This window comes from Varanus komodoensis, unplaced genomic scaffold (genome assembly GCF_004798865.1).
Source record: "Varanus komodoensis strain SLA01 unplaced genomic scaffold, ASM479886v1 scaffold29_1, whole genome shotgun sequence".
Taxonomy (NCBI): domain Eukaryota; kingdom Metazoa; phylum Chordata; class Lepidosauria; order Squamata; family Varanidae; genus Varanus; species Varanus komodoensis.
This window is the reverse complement of record NW_025335759.1, coordinates 9,708,947-9,730,101: the sequence shown is the minus strand read 5'-3', so window position 1 is coordinate 9,730,101 and position 21,155 is coordinate 9,708,947. Positions and strand designations below refer to the sequence as shown.

The following is a 21,155-nucleotide window of genomic DNA, read 5'->3' as shown; positions in this document are numbered from 1 at the left end:
ATTAAAGTTGTCAAAAAACTAATCTTGAGAACTGAAGGAATCACACATGAAAATTTCATTGAGAAACAAGGTGCTCAGAGGAAGCATTTCAGGAAGCAAAAAAGGAAAAATTAGGAACTGTCGCACGTATCTAATAGGAAACTGGAATGGTAATTGTTGCCTTAGATATCTGAAGAATCATGTTTGTTTTATACTCACAGGTTATGTAAACAGCAATTAAAAGCTCTGTAAGTTATACATACGGAGGATTCCGGATATTTCAGAGAATGTGTTTTATTCTAGTGTTACATGGTATGCTAGCCACTGAAGGACAACACACAGAATTTTTGTTCAGTGGAAAAATACCGATTCTATTAGTTTCCGGGCAGCAGCCGGGGGTGGGGGGAGACAAGAAGCATGTTCTATGCCACAAGTCAGGATCACAGCCTGGAAACATAGCCAAGAAATGCACCATTTTACTGCAACATAAAACCCCCAAAATTGCAAACCTCTCCTCCAATCATCTTAAACTAGGAAAGCAGGATGAATTAACTATTCAGTTAATTTGAGAGCCATAGCTTACAAATGTGTGCTGTGTGTGTGTGTGTGTGTGTGTGTGTGTGTGTGTGTGTGTGTGTGTGTGTGTGGGCACACGGGTGTGTGTGAATTCAACCACACTGTCTGCTGTGCTGGTCCTCCCAACCCACAGGTGAAAGGGCTGCTCCTTTGTATGTACCCATAAAGCTTCAATTCATGCTTCCGCAGAAGGCAAGGGCCGACAGCTCTTTCGTACACAACCAGCCTAGCATGCAGCAATGTCATCGGAAACAGTTTCTCACTTTGCTTTTCATTTAACTTTGCACAAACATTCTGCCTTCCATTTTGTCACACAAGGAAGGCCTCAAAACATTTAAGTGGTTCTAAAAAAAATTAGTGCTTCTAAGAAACCAGCCCACTCCTTTTCCCTCTCTTTCTTTAATGTATATATTCCAGCAAAAACCTCGTATGTTGGTGTGTCAGATTATGCCTTCTGTAGCATACCACTGACAGCCTCACGTCTCATGAACCATGGTGGGGTGAGCGAAATAGCCAAAAGTGCATCTTTCCACTGGCCAAACAGCAAATGCGGGGGGGGGGGGGGAGACCTAATGGAAAACCAGCCCCATCAACCTGGAAAAAGGAATTCTGAGTTGCAAAAAGATTGACTGCGATTGGTTTGCAATTCTTTGTAACAAAAGAGAGTGGTTTGTTTATATTAAATCCATGGTTTCCTTGAACTCAATGCTGTGTCTCAAGTCGAAGCAGAGGCCACAGGACTCAAAACCTGTATGCTGGGAATCTGCTGGGAAAATTCAGCGAGCCTGGAAGGGCTGGCTTCTAATGCGCAAAAATGTTGCAGATGAATACCATTGATGTTAAAATTATGTTAATGCACAAGCGGAATAGTCTCGTCATGGAATTATTCTGCTCCCATGTCTAAACCTAGAGGCTTTCCCCTGTCTGAACAAAGGGGACAACTCAGCAATCTTTAATTCTGGCATTCAGCCACAACCAGCTACTTCCCTCTTGCATCCCAGAAATGAATAGAAGCTAGTAGCCCTGATGCCCTTCAAATACCACAGACACTCCCTGCTCAGCAACTACTGCTGAATGGCTGCTTTGAGATTAGCGTTGGCTTAGGGTAATGGAAAGTCCCTCCACACAAAATGGCCTTCAAAGAAAACCCAGAGCAAGAGCTGCCGATTGCCTACAAAGAGACAAGAGTGTGGGAGCAACCAGTTGGGCTTTAGGGAGCCGGTTTTGTCTCAAGGGCCACCAGTTGCTGTGAACTCCAGCCTGTTTTTACATATATCCTCCACTGCCACCATTTCGCAGAGCAGAAAGCAGAACACCGTGTATTACAATCAAGGTGGTCTTAGAATGAGTGAACAAGCTACTTCAATGAAGTCCAGTGGCGCCCCCTACCAAAGGACTTGAGAATGTCAACTTCAACATTTTTAATCCCCCTGCAATCTGGGAGACACATAAGAACATTTTGCTGGTGTACATTGTACATCATTGCACACTCGAGGGTTCCAAAGTGTAAATTACTAACAAGCAAACGAATGGTTTGGAAAGAAGTTAGGCCAGATTAAATTCCCATCCTGGACAGGTAAAGCAGGACATGATCCAGGTAAGCCCCAGTATCACACAGAAAAAGGAAGCGGGGAAGAGTCAGAGGGTGCCTCTTACCACTGTGATGCATGAGGTGCGTTGTTGTGCCATGTCAGCCGAAAGGGAAGCAATAAAGCGACAGCAAGGGGGCATAGCGTGCAGCAACCACAGGGCAGGGCTAAGGAGTTGGTATCAGTCCTCGCCAGCATAGCCAATAGTACAGGGCGATGGGAGTTGTAGGCCAAAGCATCTGAAGACCATTAACCTGAGCCCAGGAAGAGCTGAGTTCCCAGCGCAATGAGCAGAGCTCCCCTACCACTGTGACAGGCCTGTAGCGGCAGTGGCCGACGCAGAAGCATCCCCTCCAGTCACGCAGCATCACACTTGTCCACAGACTCCACAAAAGTGAGCAGAGGCATCTGCGTCAAAGCGAGCCAGGCGGGCCCTAATCTCAGGTTTAGAATCTCCGCAAAGGGTTGCGACGCTCAGATAAAATCCCGGGGAGACGCCCGACATTACCCAAAGCCTGTGCATGCAGAAACCTCAAGATTGGTGACCCCAAGCTGGCTTGTGTGTCCTTTTTAGGGGAGGCAACTGGCACTTTTGAAAATGACCTCTCCATGGAGAATCCATCTAGCGCTCGTCACTCGCCACGTCTGGCATCAAGCACCACCTGGTCGGACACCTGCCCAGAATGCACAGCACAGAGGGGCCGGTGGCGAGACAACTCCCCCGAGCCGCCCTCCTCTTCACTGCCTGCCTCTCGGTCTGATGCAGACCAGGGCGGTTCTGAGGAAGAGGAGCAGGTGCTGCCCCTTTCTGCTTCTGGACGCTGCTCGGCCTTCCCATGAAGCAAGTGGTTGCAACGGTGAGGAAGAGTGAAGGAGCGAGAGCAGCTGGTGCCTGTGGCGGTTAGAAGGCGGACTTGCTGCAGGAGGGGGCCCTGGGGGCCACCTTGCCCAAGGGCTCTCCAAAACCTGGAGCTGGCCCGTGTTTTTGCAACCATCCCTAAGTAGCTGGTGGAGAATGTGAAGACTGCCTGCCAAACGCATGCAGCTACATTATCTTTTTGGAGGAAAGATCCATGTTCCACTACAAGCCATCTGATAATTTCCAGGCATGCCAAGTGCCCCCCCACACACAAAAAAGCTCTACAGGCCCCCACAGAACAGCAGCTGAGATTCCCACGAACTCTCAGTTCTTCCAAAGAGGATTCCCATCTTCCACAGAAGCCCACAGCTTCCTGTAAAGGCTCCGCTTTACAAGCCATGGCTAAGCTCAGGTTCCTCATCCCCCAGAATCTGGCTCTCGCACCCTTCACAGAATGTGCATTCACACAACGTGAACAGGTATGTGAAGAATTTGGGTTGAGCAGAACCATAAAAGGTGAACACCTAGGCATCCAACAGCCTATCCTCTGAGAGCAGGAGGAAGATGCGAGCTGCTCTGAGTTCTTTAAAAAGAAAAAAGGCGGGATAAAAATCTAATAAATATGCTGAAGCCACAAAGGGGAACAGAGGAACAATCACCCCAGAAGCCCTAAAGGAGAGGAAAGGTGCAACCGTATGCATGGATTCGGCTCTGGGGCCTTGGCAGGTGGAGAAAGGACAGAGTAGCAGGACCCAAGCAACATGTTATAAGTCCAGTCGAATCCCCAGTCCAGTGACTAGTCCAGGAAGTCAGAGCAGAGGCTGGCTGGGGAGCAAGATCATAGTCAGAACAGGCCAGAACTGGTACCTGAGAGCAAGGAAGGATCCAGGATCGGCAAGTCAGGAGGCAACGCTGGTCCACCAGCAGGAATGCAGGCAGCAGGGATCCCCGCAGCAAGCCAGTGAGAACATTGCTGAAGCAGAATCGCCTGCCCTTATGCAGCTCTTCAGCCCGGTCTCCCAGCTGGTGCTCGTTGAGCCAGAGGGCTGCCGGCAGTCAGGGCCCTAGTCCTGCGCTGACTAGGGCAGTGTGCTCCAGACCCTGCCAGTTTGCTTAGGCAGAAAAAAGCCCTGCAGCTGCCCACATGGCTGGTGGGGGGGGGGGGGGGGGGGTGCTGGGAGCTTTCAGGTCCGTTCTGCCTCTGAACACACAGACTGCACCCTAAGGGGGTTCCAGAACAGAGGGGAGAGAGGCAGAACTGGCCCTGATGTTAGGCAGCATGAAGTGGCTCTCTCGGGGGGCAAATGCCGCTGGGGTGAGGAGCAACTCTGGGGCTTGGAGCACAGGAATGGTGGGGGGAGGCATGGCCTGCCCTGCACCCCCTAAGCAAGCGGCTGCCTTCAGGGGGGCATTGCCCAGTTGCGAGGGCTGAAATAAGCAGCAGCGGCCAGGCTAGCTCAGTGCCTGGATGTGGAACGTGTGTCGTGGGGACGCATCTTGCCCTCCGCCCCACTGGGGCTCTCCCTGGAAGGGGCACAGCTACAACACCTGTGCACGCACTCGCACTGCGCGATTTCCAGGTGAATCACATGACACGGAGTTCTAGGTGTTTTTCATCTGCCCAGCAGTGCAATACAGCTGCTCCCTGTTCACCAGGAAGGATGTTGGGAGAGGGACTTGTGTGCACATACGTTTTGATAGAGATTGTGCAGAGTGTGTGTGTGTGGGGGGGGGGGGGGGAGAATCATTCTTTTTCCTAAAAATGGTGTGGGTGTCTGTACACCCTTTTGTTATAGAAACATTAATGTTCCTTCCATCCTCTTCTCGCTCACTAACCACTTATATCACCTTGCCCGATTATGTGCCCTCCAGATGAGTGGAACTATGACACCCATCATCCCCAACAAGCATAGCTGGCAGAGATGATGGGACTTGTAGTTTCACACAGGCTGGGGAAGGCTAGGGTTCAGATCCGGACAGTAAATATTGCGGAATGTGTTTCAAGCTGCAACTTCACCATAAACTACATTCTATTGTATTTATATTAAACATATAAGATTCTTCCTGCAGAATCAATGAGGAATATATAAGAGAGGTTCTAGAGAGGTCTGCCTGGTGCTGTCATTATACGCTTTTTGGTGCCAGGTCAAGACCTTTTTATTTAACCAATATTTTAAAGTTAGTTAATTTTAATGCTATATTTATTTATTTAATTAACTCATTTTAACTATGTATTTTATACTGTCGTGGTATAGCCAATTTATTTATTTGTTTAGGATTGGTCGTTTTAATGTTTGTAAACCACCCAGAGATCCCTCTGGGCTACTAGGGTGGTATATAAATGCAAAATAATAATAGTAGTAGTAGTAGTAGTAATAATAATAAATATAAAGCATGCTGATAAAATGCAACCTTTTAGCAGCAACTAAACAGAGAGGAGGTGCCATGGCCTGCAGGGTTGGCCCAAGACAGTTTGCTCCATGAGGTTCAGCGGCAAATGACGCCCCAGCCCTCACAAGCCAAGGCTGGTAGTCCCCAGGGCCAGCCAGTTACTCTGCCTCAATAAAATCCCTTTGCCACGAACATGATCCAAATCAGGAGAAAAGGAAGGTACTGGTGCTTTTACCCAAAAAGAAAAGTCATGCAGTGTCTGATCTTGAGTCCGCAACAGTCATTAAAACACTTAATCAGAAGGTTAACATTAAGGCAAAAAAGATCAGTATGTTGTTCGAAAGAGCTTCGCTTCGCAGAAGGAACGGCAGTTTCCTCCGCAATCCTCATCCATGTTTACTTAGAAATAAACACGACTGAAATTCAACAGAACTTACTTCCAAGAAACCATGTCCTGCGCAAGCCACCATGTAAGATTTGCCAATCCACGCAAGATATTAACCCCTCTGCAAGTGTCTCTGTAAAGGGAGAGCTGCCTTGGAACTCCCGGAGGCCCATGGCTTTTTGCAAATACGCATCTGCGAAATAACCGAAAGACAAACCACACAAGAGATCCTCTATGCACTAGATCAGGTATGCAGTTCTGTGGACTCAGAGCCATCAGAAGGACTCGGAGCCTTCTGCATTAAGATCTGTCAGTGATCACTGATCATGTTTCTTGGAGGTGCCTTGTTCTTAATATAAGTTTAGGACTATGCTCCTAAGCGAAGGGTGCCCCCTTGCTCCCTGTCAAGACAGTAGAGATCTCCCCAACTTAATTTCAAAACTATTTTTATAATTTTTTGACAGCCATCAGAGATAGCTTTGAAGAAAAGTGGGAACCTCTAACTGTTTCCTTTCAAATTTCCCATTAATGCTTCTGCTTTTTGTGAATAGCCATGGCAAACCCTGAGGGTTTCATCCAGGACAATGTCTCAAGGATGGAAATATTCTCCCAGGTGCTGAAGGTTGCTTCCTTCTGGTCCTCACATTGCTGAGGCTTTCTGCAGAAGCATTGCAGTTCATATGATCAACATTCAATTGGGGAAAGAGAGGACCAAACAGCCAAAGAGGTTTGGGACAAAGCTTCATCCAACCTGGTCCAGTGGTTTCTCCACTTTCATGGAGGTCCTGTGCCCCTAACCTCCACAAAGGTGGAGGGCTGACTGTGCATAAGCCAACTTACTTATATTGACTTAAAGTTCCATTTTCTCAAGAATGGAACTCATTTGTAACTTTGGGACTGCTTGTATTCAAGTTGCCTTACAGGTGATTAGTGCTAGGCACCCTGGATTAGAGCCCCTGTTTCAAGTCCTTGTTCCATGCCAGTACGCTTACGAAGTGAAAAGTGCCAGCTTTTCTTCTGGCAACCTCCAAAATTCATTAGCCCCCTGCTTTTGAGTAATTTGAACCGAATTTGAGCCCAACTCTCTTTTCCATCGACTTAGGAGCAGTTCTGAAATCGGACTGCAATAGAATAAGGGAATGTGCTGGGGAGGGAGATATTCCTCAATCCAGGGAATGCTGAGGAGTCGCCCCCCTACACATTATTTCTCAGCTGCACATTATTGATTCATGATTGGGAAAATACCGTTCATTTCAGGACCTGAGGAAATGGGTCAACATATAGATTAGTGGAGCCACCTGGTGGCCACTCTGGCAAACAGCAACACACGGTTGACAGGCTTCCTCTTGACTAACACCTGCTTCAGAGGGAGCAGACACTTTGCCAGAATTGGGTAGGAGGAGGACAGGATGATGTTATGGGGGAAATGGTGCTGAGTGATGGAAATTGTCCCCAGATCACCTTCTGGAGCCACTGGTTCAAAACCCATCACCTTTGGCCTTGTGAGAGGCACCAACAAGTGTCCTGGAGGGCCCACGGGTTAGTGCAAGAGGTCTAAGGTTGCAGGTGCGAGGCAGGAGAACAGAGGGAGAGAGGAGAAGCTGCGTAGAGACACCAGCAGCCTCTGGCCGCCTCTCAACAGTCACCTAGCAGCACCCATTCCATCAGGGTATGTGAACTGTCTTCTCCCCAGCTGATGGTTATGCTAAAGCTTGCACTTTGCAATATGCTGCCATGGTTGGTTTCCTTCCCCTCCCTTCCTTTCCCTTCTCCCTTTTTTGTGTCATGTTTTTTTAACTTGTGAGCCTGAGAGTAAGACTGCCGTTTGGACTGGACTGAAATGAAATTCATCAACTCAAACCACTCTGGGAGCTTTTTGGGCTGGCAAACTGAACTAAAAAGCTACTACAAATAAATAAATACATCTCTCTCTCTCTCTGTCCCCTTTGTGAAGGCCAACACTTAAATCTTGCTGCATCATTTAGATATCAAACCCTGCCTTTACGCATCTCCCCCACGATCCACAGCCTGACACTCCGTGGCTTTCAGTCATTGTGTTTCTTCCAGACCACACAGCAGGACTGGGCCGTGGGGTGCTCTGGCCAGAAGAGGACACAGGGATGACTGTTCAGGGCCACTGGCCCGGAGTATCTCACAGGGCTCCATATTGCCCTCCTCCACGCTGTTTAATGTTTGCCCTGCGGAGATCTTTTGGTGCAAGGTGCCACTGCTATGCTGAAGACACCCAGCTTTGGTGCTCTTTGTCAGGTATCTCCAAGGAAGCCAATGAACCCCTCGAAAGCTGCTTGGGCTAAATAGCGGACTTGAAGAGGATGAACAAGATGAAGTCAAACCCAGATGAGCTGGAGAGATTGTCAGACAGCGGAAAGGCTGATGTAGGGACCATAAGTCAGCCTCTTCTGGAGGGATCAGGTCTATAGTTTGGAAGGGTTCCTTGAGCCTACACCATCTTTGGATCTTTAGGAGGCAACAGCAAGGAATGTGTTTGCACAACCAAGTTTGGTGTGTTCATTATGACGCTCCTGAACTGGTCTGAGTTAGCAACAGTTTTGCTGACTTGGCTACATCAAGTTTAGACCTTTGGAATGTGCTGGGCGTGGGATTTACCCCTGGAAGCTTCAGGTGGTGCAGAACGTGTAGGATTGGGACCATCCTTTGTGAGCCGCCCCAAGGCTTTGTTGCGATGGGGGTGGCATAGAAATGTTTTAAATAAATAAAAATACATAAATAAACATCTATCTATCCTGAAGGGCCTGCAATGGTTGCCACTTGCGTTGCAGACCCGATTCAAGGTGTTGGCTTCAACCTCCAAAGCCCTAAGAAACTCCCAGCATTTCCCACCTAGCCATATTAGTTAGGAAACGTTAGAAATTGTAGGACTGTCTACTGCCTAAACATATATAGGACTGTGCCCTGCTTGCCCTGCTAAGGGACCACCACTCCAGCTCCAAACATGTCCAGGTATTAAAATTGCAGAAGCCTTCTTGTGACCATACAATTTGCTGAAGAACCAGTCAAGCATGGAAGGCTTTCTTGTGTGTGACCCCCAAACTATGGGATGCATTCCTCAAGAACAATGTTTGGCTGCCACTCTCTTGGCCTTCTCCCAACTTCTTTGTGACTGTGGGGTACACATAGAATTTGATGGTGCCATAGGCGCTATCACAAAATGGCTGCCCTGGGTACACATTGCCAATTCATAAAATTTCTGCCTTGGTGGCCAGTACCAAAATGTTCCATTTCCCAGCAGGAAAACAGCAAAGCAACTTGTCCTGGGATCCAGGTACAAGGTAGACAGGGGGCAGGGCGACCTCCAAAGCACAAAGCAAGAAAAGATGACAGAGTTGACAGCATCTCACTGGTAGCATGGTCACCTCCCCATTAAAAGCATTAGCAAGCACTTTAAAAAATTCTTAACAAAATTATCATCAAGCAGGGTGCCGAGAGAGGCCTCCACGGGCAGATTGGTCCCATGTGCACCACGGTAGAAATGCTGGTCTCATGGACTCCTTCCCAGCTTCATCATCTTTTATACGTTTTTAGCAGCTTTCCTCACATCCTGCTGCCCCGGGGACAGGCTACTGTGGTTTCCCGAGACAGTCGATCTGCAGACCTCCTGCCTCATGGGCAAAGTTCCCCAGGCACAGCAGCAAAGGTTTCTGCTACTGCAGCTGCTATTCAAAGGGCTGCAGGTACCAAGTGCACATTTTGGACCCGCCAGATCAAACACTGGCGCCTTCCCTGGACGAGCAACTGAAACAAGGGATAAACTACACCATGGTTCCTTCCATTGGAACCAACTTAGTAGTGGACAGGGAAAGGCGAAAGAAAAATGGGGCGGCACCCCTTGCTCACCTTCCGCCCCAGCCAGCACAAGCCCAAGGCTTCCTTCTCCATGGATGATCCGTCCTCCACAGATGATTTCAAGGTTAGTGGATCACGGACTCGGCACTCCGTCCCTCCTTTGCCGGCTGTCTGACCCCTCAGGACCTACAGCTCTGCAAGGAAAGCTGGCACTGTTGCACCAAGAGCATCTTAGACATCCTTAAGAGGGGAGCTTTGTGTAACTACTTGTAGGCTTTTGCTAAAATGGTCTTAAGCTACAACTGCATCCTCTGCTGAGGTTGGTCCTTTTATCTCTTCTCAGTTTGGTGTGCAAGAAATAGGGACATACAGGAAATGTCAGGGACTTCAGGTGATTTGCCATAAATCAAGAGGAAATGAGCAGAACATCCATGTGCTGGTTCCTGGATGGGAACCTCAAGTTCCTAAAGCACTGGGGCAAGCTAACCTTGCATGCTGGAATCTTCCAGCGCTCACCTACGTGCCAGTATACTCTTCATGGCCCCTTCTACTGTTGTTTTTAGTCCCTTTCCAAAACATACAACTGGGTGTGGGGAATAGGGTGAAATGCTCACCCACAAATTGTGAAGCAGCATTATAAGCAAGATGAGGCCTCCAATAGGAAGGAAGAACAGGTTGCAAAGGACCTGCCAGGGAAGGGTCAGGACCTGCCTATCAGAAGATATTCAGCTCTACCTTTTGAGAGACACATGCTTAGCTGCCTTTCCTGAATGGATGCAAACAGAAGCAGGGGGCGGGAGGAAGGACCCTGTGCTAGTATTACAGCTCTGATCATGTTGAGAATTAAACATGAAGCCAGGCAGTTGCAAATTCTTTTCTTTATTGTCATTGTCATTTGCAAATACAATACATTAAGAATTTTGTCAAAAAGTCTCATTTTTGTAAAAAAAATACAACTTTTTAAATTACATGTTTCTGGCCTCTGGCCCTCCCCACTGCAGCTAAGCAGTTTTCTCTATCCAGAGATGCTGCCTGAACTGCTTCTTCACCCCCTTTTTTTTTAAACCCTATTAGTTACACTATATACAAATAGCCACAGAAATGAAAAGTGTCCTTAGAAAAATGACTCAAGTGTTCTCTTGTATAGTCATCAGTTCCCCAGCATGGGGCTTGGTTGTATTCTTAAATTAAAGGGAAGAAATCTGCCCTCAGCATCAGATATGAGGGGAATTACGGGCTTTTCTTTTAGAAAAAAGAATAATTAACACAAGATGCTGCACTGCCAGATTTCAAAGGGTGCCTGCAACTCTGCAGAATGAGTCAACTCCCACCTCTGCAAAAAAGGAGGTGAAAAAATTAACACAAATAGTTGGTGCACACGATGTATACACCAACTTGTGCCAGGAGGGCTTCAAACTTCATCAGTGGGACAAAGTTATCTTCCCAAAAGATGTCCCTTTCTTTTCAGAATGAGAGGCCTCCACACCGAGATGGTGCCTCCGTCCAATCCCTGCTACATCTGAGTGTCCATTAAGACCGTTCCCTGCTGCTCTTTCAATGCTTCGACCACCACGAGGACAAGCTGCAGCACAACTGTGATTCCCCGAAGCCCCCTTGTTGCTGAGATCCAGCCCAGCCCACAACAGGAAGAAGATTCCTTTTCCAAAAGTCTCTTTTTTTCTGAAGTATACATCCAATGCGGATAAGCCCCGTGGTAATCAGGGAGTACAAATGGAAGTGCCCTGTGAGAAAACAGATGGTGTTAAACAAGGTATTAAGCTATAACCATCTCTGTCTGCATTCTGGCACCAGGTAAGGCTGTTCTTTTCCAGAAGGTCATTAGGCTTAACTGCTGCAACCTGCAAAGCTGCGATCTTTTTTGTTATAGCTCTATTTTGAACTCCATTTTTTATGTTTCCCTTATGATACTGCTTTAATTTGTATAAAATATAGTTAAGATTAAAATATTTCAGTAAAATATTCCACTGAAGGATTCGTCCTTGCTGAAATTGATAACATGAGTGAATTTCAGGCCCTACATAAACCATCCCTAGGCTATAAATGGAAGATCTGCAGTAAGCATTTTCTGAGAAACAGGACAAGCCACATTAGGACAAAAGCCGGTCAAAGCACTATGATCTAGCATTAGCTGTGAAAACAGTTCTAGTCACCTTATGGAAAAATGTCCGGCAATTTTTAAAGTGGTCATGTTACCCGATAGGAAGAACACAAACCAAGTCTTTTGTGATACCTGCACATTTCTCTTCTGCTAAGGTTTTGGGACAAGACAGCAGCTGATAAACAGGAGAGATTGTTAAGAAATGAGGAGTCAATCTAGAGGAAATGTACCTTAACTTTCCTAAAGGCTGGAGTTACCAGACTTGAGGAATAACACTCTCAAGCAACAGACGTCGACCCTCCTCATAGTCATCCTCATCCACGTTGACTAGTAGCCGGATCGCCTCCTGACCCACAGCTTCTTTGAGAGAGTCAGTAATGAAGACTCCCTTCAGTGCCTCTAGCAGTGAGCCATTCATATAATCACTCCAGAAGGCATCAAGGTAGGACAACTCTGAAAACTTGATGTCACAGATGATTGAGCCCAGATCACGGGATTTGAGGATGGTGTTGGACTGTCCAAATACATCAAACTGACGTTCCAGTCGGTTCTGCTTGTTTGACATCACATTCTGACGTAAGACAGGCTCATGCTCACAGTATTCTGCACGAACACGGAGCCGGATGTCTGATCAGGGCACACAGAGGGGAGAGAGAGAGAGAGAGAGAGAGAGAGAGAGAAAGGGAGGGGGGATAAAGAGAAAGAGCGGCATTAGAGCTGCGGGTAACAAACAGAGCATGGAGACACACACACAGTCATGCAGCAATATTCCAGGGCTGGACTGTCCAACAGCCCTGAACAGGTGCTGAACTTAAAAGACCAGCCAAGCTGAAGATCCAGGCCACTCAGGTTGCCCAAAATGATCAGGTGCCTTGAGATGGTCAGTCCCAGCAAGGGGTGTTCACACTCTTATTTTTCAAATATACCTTTGACATGAAGTTACAGCTGAACTTCGCTAATACCCATCTAGCCAGCTCCATATTCCACAACTAACTGCACTATGTAACATCTCTTCAGTGGCAAACATGTATATCCTGCTTCAAATCCCACCCAAAGGATCAGAAGAAACTTATGTGCCTAGCACCCTCCCCACCCCCTTATTCTGTGCCTACTTTTAGAGCCATCTCCTCAAGTCCTGATGGTTTGTGCCAATGGCAAATTCTTCAAAAGTCTTCAAATTGCTTTCAATCCATAATGCTGGAATTAATGTCTCCAAGTTTATTTAAACTGTTATTGCTGTGTGAGTAATAGGAATGAAGGCTTTACCAACTTGGACCCTTGGTTTATCAAGGGTCATGGTCTGGAGAGAGAAGGCAGGAGATCTTAAATTAAAGCTAACCACCGACGACCAGTTGGACCCGTCTGCCTAAGAGCTCAAGCTTTAACAGCATTAGGTTCTAGCCATCTTACGACCGAGTCGCTGCAAGACAGGATTACGACCATGCTAAAGATGCCCCAAGAAATTAGTGAAGTTCAGCTGTAACTGTGGACAGTGGAAGTGGAAGGACAGATTCATTTTGTTCAATTGCCCAAAATATCAGCTCTGCAGCTGAAAGTTTAAAAGGTTCAAGAGGGAGGGAGAAATGGAACATATACAAAGTAGGATACGTTAAAAAAAATGAGGCAGGTGGTATATTACATACGCTCAACAAGGCCGTCAGCTTTAATTTCTCTGTGTCTTGTGGTCATCACCTGTAGAAGCATTAACTCAAAGTGCAGTCACAGCCCTTTACCAGCAACTTTGCACGGCCTGGAGCCCACACCCACCCATGGTAGGTAGTTCTAAGGCAGATTTTTGGTAGCCAACTGCTACTCTAACCCTCAATCAGCAGCACACATAGAACACTTCTTTCCAGATGGGCAACAGCAGAGCTGTGCAGCTAATTGCATGGTATTTGTTATTGAAGGGTTTTTTTTTTAATTCCACAGAAAATTAGCCAGTAAACGGCATTATTTCAGTCCATGTAAGAAAACTAGGAGTTTCTATTAGAAGCAGTGCTATCTGCATACAAGTCAATGCTCGATATATTGGAAGCCTTCATGACACCCACCATTACTCCGGACACCAACACCTGCTTGCCTTGATGGGGCAAGATGTTAAAGGAGTTCAGCTGCTGGGCCCACTGGAAACTGTTACCATATCCCAACCACAGCCTCCCGCTCAACAGCTGGCTATACGCACAGTGGCTGATAGGTTCCATTTTATTAGTCCTGTACATAGCTTAACATACAGACTTTTTGCATCCGTGGTTTGACACATGGTTTCATCAGAACAGAATAGCTTATCTGCTTTCCAACATCAACAGTGTTCTGGAATACTTAATGATAGCAGCTGTCATGAGTTGGCATTAACGCATTGGCATCCCTTGTGCAACAGTTACATTACAGGAAAGTGACTGGAAGTGCTTACTCCCCCAGGACAGGATAAAAGCCTTCAAGTATAGGCTACAGGGAATAAACAGTTTTGTATCAAAACTGGCAGGAAGCATGTCAACTGCAAAGATAGAGGGGAAAGGATTTCTGCACAACAGGTTTGTAGAGAGTGGAAATTGATTCCATGACTTTACCAAGCCAGCAGTAATGCAAGCCCTGAGCAGCTGCATTAAATGAGACACTTAACCTAAATGGGCAAAGTGGCACTAGCTGAGGCAGCACAAACAACACCGCAACCCACCCAAACCTCAACCTTCAGGCCCCAGTTCCTGTGAAATTATCCCACTGTGGTTGCTGTTTGAAAGTACAGGCAACTTCAATATGCATGACGGAGCCCCACACTGCAGAGGCTTTAGCCAATATTGTTTCCCAAGTTTAAATCACAATAATAAGACTGAAGGTGAAACCCCCAAGTCCACGACCACTCAAGTAGGATGGTTTCAGAGAATGAGGCCTGTCACCTCGTCAACCATGCAACCCCCTTAGCATGTGTCCAGCATAATTAAGTGATTACAAGCCAAAATCGGAGGACCCAACAAGAATTAAATTACCAGCTTCTCATAAAAAAGTTGGGACCTGCATATTGCCCTGATTCAGTTCTGCACCATCTTCTACATTCTGTCCTCTATCCCCACTTTGACACACAAATTAATGTTTACAGGCCAGCAAAACCCATTACAGACAATTTATCCGCGGAAAAATGCCTCCACTGTGCGGAAGGCAACAAGTCCCAGAGTCCAAGGCTTTGTCCCTCACAACTTGTTTAACAAGAGCGCTGCAGGGTCCAGATGCAGGATCGCTTCTAACATAGGAGAAGCATTGAAGAGGCAGCTGAAATAACCATGAGGGCCACACTTAAGTTTTTGCTTTTTAGTTTGGGTATTTTTACCAGTGTCTGGTACTTGGCCCGCTTGCCTGGGCCAATACTTATGCTTTTCCAGGGATGGATTTCAACTGTGGACCGAGAGAAACATGGTTCAAGACTTTTAGCACATGGTAACATCAAGAAATCATTCTGAGATTCAATATGGCAAAAGAACACAAAATGGCGTGAAGGACCCAGGTTAACTTGACAGACTGCTGCAGATACCAGATATCACTTGGGAATTCACACTGCAAGGACTCAAGATGTATATTCTTCTTTATTCTTGAGGACCACCAAGTGGCAGACAGATCAATGCTGGGTCACATTCATCATACTGACAGTTTACTAGATGAGGAGTAGTGAAACAATATCAAATAGATTTTGAGATGAAAACAGTGAATGATCTTGGGGCTATTAACTCTTAGCAGCTCATCCACCACTGATAAATGTTGACTGGTCAGGAAAAAACTGCCAAAGAAAACTGATGGAAATATCTGAAAGACATGTGAAGAAATTAAGGGCAAGTTTCTGCCCCAAGTGGAAAAGATTAAAAGGAGCCCAAGATGGATTCCATAGCAGCTTAGGGTGGCCTGATATCTGCAGCAGTAGCTTTATCCACAAGGGGATCACCTGATATGGGAGCTGTTGGCTCCCTGCCTAGCTAGCTAAGCAATGCCTTCCGCAGACTGGCACTTAAGACATCACCTGACAGCAGTCCCACAAGGGGAACACCCCGGCCTGTTTTCATCAGACCCTGCTGGAGGTTCGCCGTACAAGCCCCCCGCGGTGCCAGTCTGGAGTGGCTCCACACACTTCCGCAATCCCAGGAGCTGCTGGTGCAGCCCTATCCCCACTGAGCATCAGACTAGCCAATGGGTCTTTAAAAACTGGCGGTTTGAGGGGCTCGCATGCAGGGTAAAGGCTGCCCATTGTTCCTCCAGAAATAGGTAACTCAGCACACATTTAAACACGGTTTTGCTTTCACAAAAAACTGCTGGAAATTTGGGTGCATGGATTCATTTACCTTTGCGAGACCATTCTGTGAGAAGAGTGCACAAGAGAGACAGAGTCTCTTTATCATCAACTTTTGCTTAGTAACCTGGAATTTAAATGGTGGATTGAGAAAGAATTGGCAGACATCAAGCAGCAACAAAAAAAGATCATTGGGAGTTTGTATGCTTTTTCAGTAACTAAGGCTTAGTTCTTGGAGGCTGATATAGCCCAGGACGTTGCACACAGGAAAGGGAGATGGGTGTCAGATTCCCAAGTTTAGGTGTGCAGTTTGGAAGTGTTATAAAAAGCAGAGCTTGTTTCAGAAGCAGCTGCCTGGATTACACGAACCTTAAGTTCTGCCCCAGTGAAGCAAGGTAATATACAAAGTATACAGGCAACAAACTAGTGTTGAATGGAGCTTACAGTTCGATCCTTGCACCTACCCGGCAGAAGCCTTAGCTGCACCCTGGAAGTTGCAGTTTTGACACTCATTGTTTTATTTTTGAACCTTCTTCGTTAGAACCCATTGCCTGTAAATTGGTCAGATGGTAAGACAAGCGTTTTTGTGCATTCGCTTTTGTTTCATTTGCATTGCACTGACAAAGACAATAGCACATTTGCAGGGATCCTACACCAGCCCTTGACACCCACCTGCTGAGTAGGGTCCTCTTTAAATCTTACACATGTGCAAGATAAAGCACTTCCAGATAAGAAAACTGTAAAAACTGTGAGTGGTTTGTCACATGGGACAAGTCTACATGCAGATTTCACAGTTTCCACATACAGAACCTCCCTCCATATAGAAAATGAATATCTGAAGAAGCCCTGAGTTACAGGAAGGAGATATATGCTGGTCTTAGAGACAGACACTCAGTATTGAGCTGGAAATCAAGTCAGAAATCTGAAAGTAATTTATTCAGATGAGTGATAATCACAATCCAGAGAGCAGCCACAGATTTAGGCAAAATCCAGGTCAATCCAGGTAAGACTGACCAAGACAGGAAAATGAACTAATTTAGAAAGTCAGAGATAAAACCAAGCTATATCAACAGTGCTGCTAATGGCTTGATGCTTTCAATGGGAAGATGGCCAGAAGGCTTTCCATGAGATATTCCAGCCATGTAAGCAGGTGAGCACATACAATTTTGGCCACAACTTAAGGTATGGACCAATCATTCACAAGCTTCACCACCACAGTACTATTCAATACAACAACCATAGCACATGCATATTTCTCACAGACTGCCCAAGAATTGTTCTTTCTAAAGATACACTGAAGCCTAAAATAAGCCTTTACTCTTTCATAATTAACTTTGTCGCACAAAGTATTATCTATAGCATGGCAAAAATGTTCAGATCTTGTCATTATGAATACAGAATTCTTTCCTTTTTATTGTAATCATGAATGGTCATATTGTTTCAACATGAACTGAACTTATTTTGAATGCGAAATTACTAAAGAAGAAAAAGGCAGATAAGATGAACAGAACTAGGTCAGATTTATCTGCCTTGATGCTTCTCCAACTCACCACAGGAAATGTCAGGGCAGCTAAGACAGTCTCTCTCCAAAACCAGCATATCAAGTACATTGGTGCACAGAAATAACAGCCACCATATACTCCTGTCAATTAGCACTTAGGGGTTAGTAATCTGAAGGCATTCTTTTCTTCATTCATAAAGCTTTTATTTTATGTAAGAGGTTCTGTGAATTTTTTAATGCATAGTAGAGTATAAAATTTATTGATTAATAAGCCATGTCCATTTGGAGAATAGTGAAAATAGGTACCAACCAGATCACACAGGGAACTGAAGGCAACACAACAAGGAACAGATTAGAGCTTCCCCACCCTGAGAGGGGGCCAAAATTCCCACTCTCCCACTGCACTGCAACCAAGTCCTACCACCAGATTTAAACTACATTTTATATTGCAAGCCAAAACAGAAGTTCACTCAAGTAGAACAGGCCAGCCTACATTACACTTAGACATGTGGTACTTTTTTACCCCCAACCAAACCTATTCGCCCCCTTTGGCTCCAGCCAAAGAGAGGATGTACGACTGATCAGACCTTTACCAGAAACCAAAGTTGCTAATGAGCAGTTTAGAGTGGTTTCATGGGCATTATTTAAAAATTGGTTCAACTCAAGGGAGCCCCAGGAACACAGCACATGAATGGCAAACACCTACCACAGGTCACTTTGGTGGGAGTTTGGATCTCCTGCTTTGGAGCAGAAGCTGCTTTGGCTCCCCGGCGCCTGCGGGGAACAGTAGACTTTGCTCGGCCTCTGCTTACTCGCTTTCTTTTGCTGGAATTGGAGCCTGAGGAAGCAGAAACCTAAATGATTATCTGGTGCAATAGAAGCCTGGTAATTAAAAGGTATGCTGCTCTTAACCCTTAATTTCATTATTTTGAATACATAGTTGTTTACAAACTATTACCACCTTTTGCCTGAAAAAAAAAAATAAAAATGTTATCTGTTAATATGAAAGACAAGACATAGCCAAGTATATAAAAGCGGCATGAAAACTAGCAGCACAGTATAACATTCTTAACTATACTGTGAAGCATGTATTTATATGAAGTAAAGAAAAAGGGATTAAATCATATCTCTAAGCAACACAGCTCACACACCTGTCTCCCATTGATCGTGATGAGGTTCTGCAGAGGCTGAATTGAGACAATTGTCCACTTGTTGGTCTGATGACAGGACAGATGGTCCATAAGTGTATCTCTCAGGAGAAACTAAAATTAAAAATGTTTAAAGTCAAATAAAGTACTGCATTAACCTGGAATAATTCTACAAGAGGACAATACCACTCTGTCAAAGTGGAGCAGGTATCAGGTCTACAAAAGTACTTACGTAAATGTTTTAAGCTAAACAACATCTAAGCCCAGTTCTCCTATCCCATATTGCTAACAATCCTGAATGAACAAGCCTGAAAGAGCTCAAATGTAAGTTAAGATTAAGTAATACTAAAGATGATTTTTTCAATTTTACTAAATCAAGTCAAAAAGAAAATTAATTATACTTTACTTGCTGCTATAATCAGTACCTGTACGCTGCCTTTTCAGGGTGACATATGGCAGTAGATCATGCCTTGTTAGCACTCTCAGGAGCTGCAGCAACTGCACGAAGTTGGTTTCATCACATTTCCCCCTCCTTTCTAGCTCCAGAAGCAGCTGGACACCATTCTTGGGCCGCTGCCTATCTGCAGCAACCTCAAGACTACCATCAGTTTTGGCCAAATTACATCGGTGCTGATTTTTCCTCTTCCAGCTCTCTAAGACAGGTGAGGTGGTCTCAGAACCATCCTCCTCTGTTGCTGCCACAGCCCAAAGGGCAGGATCCAGTGGGTGGGTCCAGGGCTGTGTCTCATCCAGAAGGAAAGAAAGCACTTCCATATCATTCTCTGTGAGCTGGGAGCCAATCACCTCAAACATTCGATGCAAGGAAATCATCCCATAGTACTCTAGGCATTCTTCCTCCTCCCAGATGTGGGCAAATAGTGGCCTCCTCATCTCAGCCATATAGATACACTGATCCTAAAAAGGCTGAAGCAGTTATATACTAGGGAGTGTGAACAAATCTGAGGGACTGTGAATACTGAGGGACAAAAAAGATGTCTCAGCAGGTGGTGCAAGTTGTAAGAATTAAAACTACAGAAATTGCTTAGCAGCTGAGAGGAAGAATCCTTTTCGAGAGATTGCGCAACTCTGCTGCACAGGTATCTGTAAAGACAAAATGGCAACCATTAAGACCGTAGCAACAACTCGAGCTGCTGCCCTTCTTCGCACCGCATGGCACGATATGCTTAAGGTATCTTAACCAACCAAACATCTGACCAACCTCGGGCGTCACACCCTGTCCTGCCGCTGTTTGCCAGGGAAGCGAGAGCAAAGTGGGGGCGGCAGAGCCGCAGGGAGAGGCTCCCTCCAGCGAGCTGCGCTTCGCACGGCAAAATGCTGTTTCATGGCCGAGCGGCCGCCTCCTCCCAAGGCGCAAGGCACCAAGGCACCGCGAGAGGGCAGCAGCTCGGCCCCCGCGCACAGGAGCCCAGCCCCCCCCCCCCGCCGCCCGGCGCCTGTCACAAGGGCAGGCGCACCCCAGCGGAGCGGCGGACGAGCCCCGTGCGGAGGCTCGGGCCAGCCCGGCGCAGAGCCCTCCCCCCTCCCCGTTCCCAGAGCCTCCGCCAGGGCAGTCAGGCCGGCCCCGCCCCTGCAGATCCTCCCACCCCGCGCGGCGGGGGGGGAGGGGAGGGGGGGCAGATCCCTCTTCGCCTCGCGCAACCGACGTTCCCCCCATTCTTCCTCCCCACCACGTCGCTCTCGCCCCCCTCCCACGTCGTGTATTTCGCCAGCTCAACCCTTCGGCGTTCGGGATCGCATTTCCTCTGCGAAAACAAGCCCCCCCCCCGCTCTTCGTAGATCCTTGACGCCTCCTCGTACATTTCCACTCCGGGCTCAGCGGCGACCCTCCCCGCCCCCTCGCGCGGAGCCTCCCCCACCGGCCACTTCAGGGGGAGCGGCTCCCTGGCCGCCCCTCCCCTCAAAGCCCACCACGGAACGGGCTGCTTCTTTCTACCCCAGCCGGAAGCCAGCCTCCTTTCTTACCGGGCCTCAACAAGAGCACTTACCGACCCTCCGTCACAGCAACCTGCCCGCACCGCCGTTTCGATCTTTCTGGTACCTTCGACACGTCTGCGTCGCCGCTCAACTTAACCCCACCTCGCGCCCTTCCCCCACTGCGCATGCGTCCGGGGCTGTTTATTTTCTTCTTTGCTCCCACCCGGCGACGCAAGACAGCCTCCCGCGCATGCGCCGCCCAGCTCCGTGACGCAATAACCGCCGACGGCGCGTGCGCCGCCCTTCCCCGGCTCACGCGGACGGCCGGCTGGTGTCCTCGTGACCCACGTGTGTGGGCGGGGCTGCTCTACGCCCGGCCTTCTTCGGAGAAAAACAACATCCCGCGGGGACTCCGTTCCGCGGGGACTCGGTGCTTCTCTGACACATTTCGCGAGCTAAACATGTCCTAAGTTACGACACGTTACGCTATGAATGCAGAGTTTCCTTCCGGCTCCTGCCTATTAAAGACGCGAACAGTTACAATGCTTATGTAAATAGTACGGGAGAAACCAGAGGGA

At 47.1% G+C, this 21,155-nt stretch overlaps 1 protein-coding gene across 1 annotated transcript; it reads right to left on the bottom strand.

The window, feature by feature from the left end:
* Window positions 1–10,467: 10,467 nt before the first annotated feature.
* On the bottom strand, window positions 10,468–20,792 carry DEDD2 (death effector domain containing 2). Its single transcript, XM_044435083.1, has 6 exons — window positions 20,649–20,792; window positions 19,068–19,743; window positions 18,646–18,756; window positions 18,201–18,332; window positions 11,954–12,350; window positions 10,468–11,346 (listed from the first exon to the last, which is right to left on the bottom strand). The coding sequence occupies exons 2-5, from the start codon at window positions 19,540–19,542 to the stop codon at window positions 11,977–11,979; spliced, it is 1,092 nt and encodes a 363-aa protein (XP_044291018.1). The 5' UTR covers window positions 19,543–19,743; window positions 20,649–20,792; the 3' UTR covers window positions 10,468–11,346; window positions 11,954–11,976.
* Window positions 20,793–21,155: the final 363 nt, after the last annotated feature.